Raw genomic sequence first — 12,650 nt, forward strand, 5'->3', positions numbered from 1 at the left:
AACCCTGGGGTCCCGAGAAAGTTAGTAAAATCTACCTGAACTTTGGCTTCCATGCTTATAAAATGGAAACCACAACTGACACTCCTCAAAAGACAGTTGTAAGGACGTCAGGAAGGCGACACACCTCACACACAGGCTGAGCACTTGGGTGCTCAGTAAATGCAGGCATTTTCCAAACTCCGCAGGAAAGTTAACATTGTTATTCTATCTAACTAGGTTCAATCACACCCCTTCCTTAAGAAAAGGACACCAATAAACATTCTCCTCACAAGCTGCTTCATGTGGGTCACAAAAGGAGCTCCTCTCCCCGCCTCAGCTCTGGGGGCTGCAGGAAGTGCGGCAGGATGACAAGTGAGCTGCTCTGAGCCACACACAATGAAGCAAGCCGACGGCTGCAGGGCAAGGTCAATGATTATCAATGAACCAACCACCGATTCGACCTAACTCTGAGATTCGACCCAACTCTGACTCACTCGCTCTCTCTCTCAAGAATCCTGACAGCATCTCCATTCTTGACTATGAAGGATATGTCCTACCACCCGGCAGAGGAACCATGAGTAACTCCTCTGGAAAAGGCCTCTGAGGTCATGATTCCTTTGCCCTCCAAAGCTGGGAGTGGACGTGGCATTCACCTCCCCCACAGCTGATCTTCCAGCCCACCACCCCAGCCACACCTCCCCCCCTTAGCCAGACTTAACAAAAGGAACTGGATGATGAGAAAGAAGACAAGACGGACACCGCTTTCCCTACAGGCTGCCATGTCTGCAGAGGGTGGACACCTCTCATTTAGTCACGGTTCTAAAATCAGAAGTGCCTGCGGTTGGAAACCACGTCCATTCGTTCGCTCCTCACGCTAGGACAGCCGCGCAGCCACCAGGGGGCAGGTGCTGTGCCCGCTGCTGGGAGGCAGACGCAGATTGCAGGCTGGAGAACGCCCACCGGGGAGCTAGGGAGCGCATGTGTGAACGGTCCCCAAAAGACCGAGGAATGCCGGCAAAGGTGAAGACGGTGTGCTTTAGCCGAAGACCTGGGTGCTTGAGATTACAATGGCTGAGCCTTGGAACAACAGGCAAGATCCCAGCCGGATCTGTCAGCAAGGCCGGTAAGTGGAACCGCCTTCTTGATAAACTCACAGTCCTCCCCACCAGGAGGGGATGGGAGCTTTGGTGATGCCACGTGTGAGAGGCACCCATGGGCATACATGGGTGAGCTTGTACAAAACCTACTGCCCTTTGCTCTCACCAAAGTGTGGACAAATAAGGAAGACACCACTGTAAATGGAAACTTCCTTATCCTTCTGTTTCTTTGGCTCCTTTGGGGGGGAAGGAGGCAAGGGGCATGGTGTTCGTGAGAGCACCACAACTCATGAGACCTACAGCTGTTGGTAACACATCAGTTAACATCCCCTCATAGCTGATTCATAAGTAAGATGAACTTGGCAGGATGAAGTTATGACTCCACTCCCTCCTCTGGCTTCAAGAAAATATTACAATATAAGACTGTAGAGCGGAGACTGATGTTGTCGTAGAGATAATGCTAAATCTGTTCTTATTTATTCAAAGGACAAAAAAAAAAAAAAAAAGCAAACCACTAGCAAACTCAGATTTAAAATATAACCCCACTAGTTACAAATGACTGTCACATAGCAAAGTGGGAATGACATCACAGTTGGGAAATGCTACAGTAATAAAAACAGAAACCCTGAAGACTTAAATCTGGGGATGACAAAACCAGATTTACATTTCGGATCAATTTGACAGCAAGAGAGAGAGGGAAAAAAAAAAAAAACTTAAGAGAAAGTAGACTTCAGGACTAGAGGCTAAAACCCTAACCCTAACAAATTTAAAGATGACTCTTTAGTTACAGAGGGCTCCCAGGTAGTGCAGTGGTAATGCATCCACCTGCCAATGCAGGAGACACAGGAAACATGGGTTTGATCCCTGGGTTGGGAAGATCCTCTGGAGTAGCAAATGGTGTGTGTGTGTGTGTGTGTGTGTGTGTGGTCAAGTCATGTCTGACTCTTTGCAACCCCAAGGACTGTAGCCCCCCCAGGCTCCTCTGTCCACGGGATTTCCCAGGCAAGAATACTGGAGTGTTGCCATTTCCATTCTCCAGGGGATCTTCCTGACCCAGGAACCAAACCTTCGTCTCTTGTGTCTCCTGAGTTGGCAGGTAGCTTCTTTACCACGAGCACCACCTGGGAAGCCCAGGAAGTGAGAACCCACTCTGGTGTTCTTGCCTGGAAGAACTCCATGGACAGAGGAGCCTGGCGAGCTACAGTTCAAGGGGTTGCAAAGAGCTGGACGGACGGACACACAGACACACACACACACACACAGAGTTGGACACGACTGAGCACACACCTTAGTTACAGGCTTGGGTGATTAAGTGGACACTGCTACCACTCACTAGAGAAAAGCAGCAGAATGGAAGAAACGGAGTGAGCCCTGCCATGTGACATCTCTCTGGAGATGACCCACTGGACAGCTTGGGACATGGGCAAGGACCTGATGTCGGTCACATAATCTAAGCTACTTACTTCAACTGAGATAAAAAAAGAGAGCAAGCCAAACGGTTTATTAAATATTGTTCACTCATCGACAAATGTTGGTCATACTGTGTACCAAGCACTGAAGTAAATTATTCGCTTTTGACTATAGTTTGTTAAATATAAGCTTGACTTAGACCTGTTGGCAAAATAATAAATATGTGAGAATTAAAACTTTCTTAGGATAGAGATCCTTAAAAGAGAACCAAAAGATTAGGTGCAGCTCTTTGCCACCCCACTTGCAGGAGAAGAAACCTCTATCCAGGCCTTAAATTCCCCAGGATGGTTCAAATAGCTGTCCTGCAAAGACCTAGAAAACTGAGCTCAAACTGCCAAGGAGGCATGGGTCTGTGAACAATGTGGGCCAAATCTGGCCTGCCATCTGTTTTTTGCATGGCCTGAAAGCTCAGAATGGATTTTTTTTTAAAAAGAAAAACATTTCGTGATACGTTAAAATTGTAGAAAACTCAATTTTTTTGAGCCCATAAACAGTTTTATTGGAACATAGCTACACGTGCTTGTGTATGTATTGTCTACAGCTATCTTCACACTACCACAGCACGGCTGAATAGTCATGACAGAAGACCACACGGCCTGCAAAGCCAAAAACGTTTATTGTCTGGCTTCTACAGAAAAGTCTTTTTAATAGACAAAAAAATTTTTATAGAAAAAATTCTGACCTTAGAAGATGTGATAATGTGAGATGTGAAAGTACACAGCCCCAAATCATTCGCATCATTTAGAGGCATTAGAATCTAACAAAGGTCCATTTAAGTTAATCCCAAGTAGTCAAAATATTTGTTTATGTCTTCACCATTTATTACACCCCTAATAGTCTAAACACTCCCACCTGTAATATACACACACACACACACACATACACACACATATGTATATTTAAGACATAAACATAACCATCTATTTTTGATTCTAAGGTACACATTTTTATACATTTTAGCACCTGAATTTAGCCTGTGGCTTGTAACTCACAGCACTTTACAATAAGAAGCACCCAAAATAATGATGCAATATATAGCCAATGGCATCTTGTACTCAATGAATTCACTGAGTCAGGAAGAACATAAACAAATTTGGAGGACTCTCGTGAGGACTACCCACGCCCCCACCCCTGACTATACCAGGAGTTTCCTGGTGGGCCTAGGTTCAATTCCTGGTTGGGCAACTAAGATCCCACAAGCCACACCAATTTTGTCAATTCACAAAAAACCACTATAAATTGATACTACAGGAGAAAATTACTATTTCCCTTAATTCTCAGCAGAGAAGCTACTCAAATTCTTTCAGATTATACTTATATAGAATTCATACCTCAAATCTTTTAAATTGGGTCAAAAGTCCTCCCTGGTGAGATATTTGGGCAGGAAAACACCAAAACGATATAGTAGCCCAAAGAGAAAGTTAAAATGCAATTAAGGATCTCATGTTCAAATAAATGTATCTCAAATAATGACATCTAAATATATATACATATACCTTGATCAAAATAAAATCTAAAGAACTGCATTCTTTATCTCAAATGAAAACACCTGACGGTTGAGGCGGGCGAGGGAACACTCTGTGAGCTGTCACCACAGAAACCCGACCACAGGTTCCAGCCGCTCCCTGGCGCCCAGGCCTGCATGTGCTATGCCACCTACTGCGCCCACCTCCGCAGGACGGGACTCGACCCTGTCTTCCAGGGGCTGCCCACCCAGCTGGGCTCCGCTGCCTTGCTCAGCGGCTACCAGGCCCCTCTGGACTGGAAGGACTGCTTCAAACTTCAGATCCCCCTTTAACCTGGTCTCCTTCACCACACACTTCTTCCATCCATCCCTGGAATCAACGGGAAGGGAGAAATGTCTTCCACTGTGCTTTCTACTACTCAAGAAATCAACTGCTTAATTTCTATTGGAATCTAATCTGTTGTCTACAAACTTTGCTTTTTCATAGCTGGAGCACAAACTTCTATATTCTGCTTTCAAAAACCATCAAAAGCCTTTCTTCTGCTGTTTACACTGCTCATGATTTTTATGAGCGTAAGGACATCTTATCAAATGGACATGACTTTATTAAATCAAACCAGTTCCCAATTAGTAGACAATGAGATTAGATACTTTTGCTATTAAAAACCAATGCCAGGGGTTCCCGGTGGCTCAGTAATAAAGAATCCACCTGCCAATGCGGGAGATGCGGGTTCGATCCTTGATCTGGGAAGATCCCACATGCCTCAAGGCAAACGGCACAACTACCGAGCCACGTGCCCCAACCACTGCAGCCCGAGAGCCTGTGCTCTGTAACAAGAGACGCCGCCGCAGTGAGAAGCCCACCCACCGCAACGAGAGAGTGGCCCCCGCTAGCTGCAACTAGAGAAAAGTCCTCACACCAATGAAGACCCGCACAGCCAAAAAGGAAATTAAATAATTTACAAAAACAATGCTACAGGACATCTTAAACATATATATATATATATATTTTTACTTTGACTTCATTAACATATATTCCCAGAAAATTTCTCGGGATGTTAAAAGATAAAATTCAATGTCTTTGTCCCTAGAATAAAGTCAACATGAACCCTATTTTGGACATATGGGATAAAATAAGCAATCAAGTTCTGAGTGTGTTTTAAAGTAAAACACAATCAAAGTAGAGGGTGATTTTATTCTTGGTTCACTGCAAAGCTACTCTATACTTTTCTTCACTCGCTATTATAAGAAGGTTACAACTCAGCAACTGATTAATATTCTTTATCCAGGTTCACAATGGAAACTGAATTATTTGAACTCTTCTTTCAGAAGCTTTAGGTGTCAAAATATCAATGTGTTGATTTGACTGCTCCAGATATTCTCTGGATGAAGTAACTGTAAAGTTATATGGGTCAGAGATAACTTTCAACAGATTAGCATTTTTTAAATGCTGTATTTTACTGAAGGAAGGAAAGAAATATGAGCTGAAATAATGTCAAGCACTGTCTGATTGAAGCATGGAATATATTAAAGCAGGGAAAACGCTTTCCAGGGAAAATCTCAGCGGGCATCCAGTCCATGATGTTTTTCTATAAGAACCAACAGAGAAATCTATCTGAAGCCACATGCACATATGAAGCCGAGTGATAGAAGGCGGGGCTATTCAGCACAAGGGAACTACAAGAACCTCCTGTTCGCACGGGGAACTCTGCTCAGTATCACCTAATAACCTAAATGGGGAAAAAATCTGAAAAAGAATATATATATTCCTAAAATACATATAAGGAAAATATATGTATACATATATATGTATCTAAACAAACAAGGCAGTTGCCTTGGTGTTACCAAGTTTATTTTTAACTTTCCTTCCACCTATTTCTTTAAGCCACCCTCCCTCCCGTTCCTTCCCCTGGGAGCAAAAATAAGCGAAACAAAAAAGACCCCCTGCTCTGAAAGTTTGTGACTTTTCCTTGAGAAGAATCATCTAAATGAATCGCTTTCCTGCTTCTCTCCTCTCTGTCTGCCCACCTCCCACCCCGTTAGGGAAGAACACGGGCCGCGGCCGCAGCCTGCACCGGAGACGGTCCAGGAGGACCGCGGGGTGGAGAACGGACTGGAGCAGGGCTGAGGAGGGGGTGAGCACCGCCCCCCTGCGCCCCAGGCTCTCACAGCCGTGTCCTCCCGGGAAGTTACCCACTTGGTACCTCAGTTTCCTCTTTGGTACCCAGGGGTCAACTTCAAGGACTCTTGTGAGACGGAGTTCATAGGCGTAAAGCACTCGGCCCAGAGCCTGGCAGATGGCAGCTGCGACCTAAGTGTCCGGGCAGAGACCCACACACAGTACAAGAGCGGGAGACAGGACAGAGGCAGAGAAGGGGGCCTCCCTGGGGCTCCCCAGTGCTCGGCTGGATGCCGCTTGTGCGAACACCGCTGAGGAGACGAGGGCTGGCCCGTCAACTCTCAGTCCCAGAGGCAGCTCCTACCCTTCAGGTGAGGCATTTGACGTTTCTAGTTAGTCACAGCAAGGGGCGTCCTGGGCAATCACGCTTGTCCCACATTCCCTCATTATCGGCAATGGCTGCGGCCTCTGACAGCCCTGTCCAACCTCCCCTCCTCTTCACGCCCTTTGCTACCGTCCTGTGTCACAACTGCCTCATCTTCACCATCGCCCTGATCCTGACCACGGAAATGGTCTCCAGAATGTTCTCTCTGCTTCTCTGAGACGTTGCCAAGACTATCTCAACCTCTCACAATTTTAAAATTAAAAATAAAAAGCTTAGATCACACAAACTACTTAATTACAAGGGAAAAGAAGATACCTAAAACAGAGATATTACAAATAAAGATGTCTCTCTTATATTTTAGTACTCAGTAGGTCACAAGCTTCAGAGCCAGTAACTCACAGGCTGAAGTTTCTAACCCTCTAGAAGTCCTGTTATTGAAGTCCTCCCCCCCGACTCCCTCCACGACCCTCAGTTCATACAGGCAGATGACAGTGGTCAGGGGCTGTTGTGTGAGGTTATGTTCAATGGACATGAATCTCAAACGCGCAGGACTGGAAGAGGTCTTCAGAGCCGGCCTGGCTGTGTGTCTGTCCTCAGTCATGTCTGACTCTCTGGGACCGCATGAACTACAGCCCACCAGGCTCCTCCGTCCATGGGATTTTCCCAGGCAAGAATGCTGGAGTGACTCAAGTTTTCACTGGTATTAGCCGATTAAAAGAGGTTTTAACAACTCAATTTGCATAAACTTTAATGTGAAAGAAATCTATTTCTATAATCCACAGGTTTAGTATTTTAATATGCTCTTCCTCTTAAGGCTTGATTTTGATGAAGGCAGGGGAGTGAATGTGGTATTATATAGTATGTATCCAGAACATGACTTCTACAACATTCTAAAGAGAAGACTGCATCTCCTTAGGGTGTCTAATCCTGTATGGCAAGTGACTCAAAGGGATATTTTAAATATTCAAGTAAAACACTACAAAGCCTGTTAGGTCCTACCCTAACTAATACTCAAAAGTAGTCTGGACCTGACTTAATGAAATCAACATCGAGGTATTTCTTTTGGCCTAAGAGTATCATGGAGTAGGAAACGGCAACCTGCTCTAGTATTCTTGCCTGGAAAATTCCATGGACAGAGAAGCCTGATGAGGTATATAGGCCATGGGGTCACAAAGAGTCAGACATGACCGAGCACATATACACTGGAAGAGCATCATGGGGGGGAAAGAAAGAAAAAAAAAACAGACCCCAAGAGGCATTATGAACTAATAGTGCTTGCGACCTCTCTATCTTCAGGTGTTCCTTTCAAAGATTTTTGCTTTGGTTTAGTTAAGAAACTAGAGTGATTAACCCTGAGAATAATCTCCATATTATAATAAATAATAATCTCCATAATCTAATAACTCTATTCTCCCTGAGTAGTATCTGGAAAAGTAGGTATTTGGTGAATAATATGTGTACTGTTTTAGAGAAGGAAACAAAAGCATATTTATTTTCTACCAACCAGAGCCCCAGTTATCTTTCCACAAAGGTCATCGAGACTCTTCAGCCTGGGAGAAAAGCCATCTGGCTTAACACTTGATAGGAAATGAAAGATACAACATGTTATTATGTCCATGTGGATTCCCAATAAAGACATGGGCAAAGGGGAAACATACATTATTACACCCTATGAGGATCTTAATAAAGCTAGGAGACCAGGGGAAAGAGCAGAACTGTATCATTCAAATCCCTATTTAGGGTCCAGAGGGAGGCTCCAGTATATTTGCTGCTGCTTCCTTTTTTTTTTGGTTAAAGTTAGAATGCAAACTAGAATTTCTTTAGTACTAGTTAAAACAATCTTTAAATATGTAGAGCCCTCTTTAAAAATCTATTCTCCAATCCTAAAAATGCAGATTATGATCTTAACTGAAAGGAAGCAAGTTTCCTTAGAGAAATAGCCAGATTCCAGGTCTGGGACAGGATACGGACAAGGCAAGCCTAGAACAATGTCAAGAGACAGCAAGGAAGCAATCAGACCACCCGAATTATAGAAACACATCAACTTGAAGAGGCTCTAATTGGGAAAGATGGCACAATTTGAGCATTAATAAGGATGGTAATGTACTCGCTATTTAGAAAACCATTTTGCTTTTCCATTTAGAAAGTCTGAAATATGGAATAGTAGGTAAATTTTACTATTTAGGCTTACTGGTAAAATTAATCAAAATAGCTGTCCTTTTTAACAGAACATCCCCAGCTCTAATATAAAAGGCCTCTTTTCATTAGATCATTATTACTTAAAAAAAAAAACAAACCCATTACTAGAAAATGATGGAACAACCTGTTTGAAAACTGATAAAGAGAATAAAACCATCTAAATTTATCATTGTCCCACGTACCACTGGGTAATTAAAGAGAAAGTCAGGGAAAGTTTTTCTTCATAGGAATATTCCAGATAATTAATAAATGAAAACTAATAGGATGTCATCATATTTCAATTCCTAATGAATCAGTATCAATGGCTGTTGACATCTCAGATAGAGTCAACCAGATGTTATCTGCCTCCTGATGGAAGAACAAATATATCAACTATAGTCTTGCAAAAAAGGAAAAATGGAATATGGAAATAAAAATAGAGGAAGTCCTTAGATCCAACTACTAATTTACTGAAAATACAGAGAACTATATTAGAGGTACACAATCAGTTAAGTCTAGTTTGTGGGTCAAAGTAGTTTCCTTTAAAAAAAAAAGTATAAAGTCTTAAACTATATACTGACCCACAGATCCTGTTGCAAATAAACTGCCAGGAAAACTAACATGAAGCAACTGAAAATCTAAATACATACTGGACATTTTATGATATTAAGGAATTATTACTTTAGATATAATAAGAACTCTTTAGAATAATAGTCACAATACCATTACTTAAAAAAATAAATCCTTAAAAACACTGCCAGAAAGCTGAGACTTTAGATAGTGATCCATCCCTACCTTGCGTTATCCACGCAAGCTATGAGAAATGATACATCTCCCTTTCCCAGGAATACCACTCATTTAAAAAAAGGTGGGGGGGGGGGGGTAGCCGCAGGGGGAGGTTCACTGGGAACGTTGAGAAAAGTGAAAACACATCATCAGTTTCCTTATCTTAAAAATGGCAAGTTGATAGAGAATGCCTAAAATAATGACCAATAACCACCATCGAGCAATTCCCTAGGACCTTCTGTCAACATACCAGAAAACAATCACAGCTGGCACCAGTCCATGGTCCCAAATCCTAGCTACTATTAACTACTGCCAAATTGGAAATCTTTCTGAAGAAAGGCCTGTTATTAGAAGAGCTGGGATGTCTCAATTTTTTTTTAAGTACAACTATTTTAAAGAGCATGTAAGCCTAAATAAAACATACCTGTTAATTCATACCTAATTCTGAATCTCAAAGAACAGAAAATAAAAGCGTCCTCTACAAAGCTGGTTGGATGCATTTTAGGGACTCACTCATGATTCTTAAATTCTCTAGGCACCCCAGTTTTTACAAATTTCAGAATATCCTTTGATCTGAGGTATATCTATACAACACATATGTATCTATGCAGCCCTTCTGCTTTGCTTCTACTAAAAATATGCAAAAACCTATGTGTGTGGGGGGCAAGGCGGGGGCTTCCCTGGTGGCTCAAAGGTTCAATCCCTGGGTCGGGAAGATCATTCACACACATAACCCTTCAAAAAGCTTTGAAAACCCACCAAAGGTACATCCAAACAAACACGTGCAATATGGGCATTATCTTCTCTGAAATACTTTTCAAAAATGGAGGTATTGTAAGTCCCACACATTCATACTATTTAGGATGAGGCTCTGATAATATCTTGCTCGTAGCAACTTTCCTGTTTCCTCAAATCCTCAAATTTCAAACCTTTTTACTAGTTCAGCCAGAGAATAACTGTATTATGAGATGTGTTTTTAAATGAAAACTAGAAAGATACTGATAGGTAACAAATACCCAAGAAACTGCAAGAGAGAAGGAAACATTCTCTAAGTAGCTGTGTTACCTGGCAGACTAGATGGGAAGCATGTTTGGGGAAAAATGGATGTGCAATGCTGAGTCTCTTTGCTATCCACCTGAAACTGTCACAAGTTACACTCCAATATAAAATAAAAAGTTAAAAAAACAGTTACAGTAATTGTGAAGTTGTTTTTTTAAAGAGACGTGCTGACCCAAAAGGAGTTCTCTAAAGGTCAAAGGTTTAGTAGGCAGAACACGTTTTCCTGTCATCAGCGCACACGATTTTGCAGGTGTCCCAAAGGGCACACTGGGCTAGTGCATCTAACCACAGTGAAGCCTCTTCTTAAACCACTGCTCATGCATTTCTGACTCAAGTCAACACCTGCTAACTGAGGACACAGGAAAACTATTCACATAAAATACTCTTTCTTGCAGAAATCCCACATACATCTCAGTGATACCAGCTAGCACCTGTCTATTTAGTATAAAGTCTGAAGTTGTTTTATCCCCATTTTATGCATGAGGAAGTCAAGTCAGGAAAAGGCTAAATTATATCAGTAAGGCCAGAGTAAGCAAGTGACCACAATTTAAAGAACAAAACCAAAAATAAAATCCCATTCTATTTTAGAACAGTCTCACCATTTCTATTTATCCTTTCATCTGTTCTGTCCATTCTGTCGCCTCCAATCCTATCCTCCTGGACCCATCCCAGGACCCATCCCACCTGTTCCCATCACCCATCACCATCCTTCCCTTCGGCATTCCTCGCCATCCTTCCCTTCAGCATTCCACACCTGTACCGAGCACTGCATCAGGCACAACGATGGAGACACAGGAGGGTGGTACCTAGAGAGCTTGTACTTTTACCACAAGGCAGGCAAGATCATTTGCACCAAGGACAAATGATTTTTTGAAGACTTCCAGTGAAGACGTGTTGCCCAAAATCATACTTAACAGGTTTAAAAAATTTAAGTATGAACAACAGATCATCTCAATTCTTTCACTAAAGCTTACATATGCAGGACAAGTTTTAAAAACACAGTAAACTCCATCACCTGGCTAACTCAGTTGGTACAGCCTAAGACTTTAAAATGCAGTAAGCTCTGCTAGTTGTTCTACCTATACCATCACATTTTAAAGTTTATTTTCACATGTCAAAGGAGAAGGTATACAGTCATACAGAATTGATATCTAGAATTATCTACCATGGTTTAATAATGCAAGTTTAAGATACACAAATGTGGAGAGGCACCTATTATCTATTTGTAATCATTTTTAAATGAATCAAAAGCTGAGCCATCTAGATTTTAATATCCTATAAGGAAAACAAAACACATTTCATTCAACTATGAATCCTTTGATGACTAAGCAGCTCATGAAGATGTCTCAACAACAGTGAAAAAAGAAGCAAACACCAGAAATGCATAGAAGCCATCATATAGTGGATGTGTGGAGATCTCCATGTGAAGTGACATCACACCTACCGTAGTGTCGTTGCTGGTAACATAAACCAGGACATCAGAGGAGTTCCTGCCATTGATATATCGGTAGCAGTTCCAAACACAGCTAATCAAGTAACCCTGCAAAAAAGTAGTCATTATTAGGACCTTCATTTTCAAACTTCAGATAATTTAATATATCGCCACAGATAAAGCCATATTGTAAAGTGTTTATTTACATAAACTTTAAACACACATTAACTCTAGTATGCCAAAAAGCCTTTAAAATCACAAATTCTGGGTACAGTAACTTTCTGGCCAAAGGTGACACTGCAGCCTTATTCTATCACACCATGCAGAAGGTGATGGGGAGGAGTGGGTTGAAAGTAGGAGAAAATTTCCAGGAAAAAGGAGTGAAAGGAGCATTCTCTACAAATATTTATTGCCCCTCAGAGTTATAGAACAACCAATTCATTAGCCAAGTCTCATCACATTTTAACCCTGGATCACTGGGAGTTTTACTCTGCATCATCATATATAATTTTATTATACAAGTCAACTTAAAAAAAAAAAAGAGGTTCACAGCATGTCAATCTGCTTCATGGTCAATAATATCCACTAAAACATTTCCATTTTCATAATGAAATATCCAAAGAGGATAATTAAAATTCAGGTTCAGAATAAAGACATACTAGAAATAAAGCATGAGCTCA

The 12,650-nt window shown here is 41.8% G+C and overlaps 1 protein-coding gene across 2 annotated transcripts in view; it reads right to left on the minus strand.

Annotated features, from left to right (window-relative positions):
• LAPTM4B (lysosomal protein transmembrane 4 beta) overlaps window positions 1-12,650 on the minus strand; it is a 63,276-nt gene that overhangs the window by 9,387 nt on the left and 41,239 nt on the right. The window contains exon 6 of one of the 2 annotated variants that reach the window (XM_020903159.2): window positions 11,983-12,078. In XM_020903159.2, coding sequence (XP_020758818.1) covers window positions 11,983-12,078 — 96 coding nt within the window. Of the gene's footprint in view, window positions 1-11,856; window positions 12,079-12,650 lie in introns of those variants that run through there. The other variant, XM_070477359.1, reaches the window with a different exon arrangement.

This window comes from Odocoileus virginianus, chromosome 15 (assembly GCF_023699985.2).
Source record: "Odocoileus virginianus isolate 20LAN1187 ecotype Illinois chromosome 15, Ovbor_1.2, whole genome shotgun sequence".
Taxonomy (NCBI): Eukaryota; Metazoa; Chordata; class Mammalia; order Artiodactyla; family Cervidae; genus Odocoileus; species Odocoileus virginianus.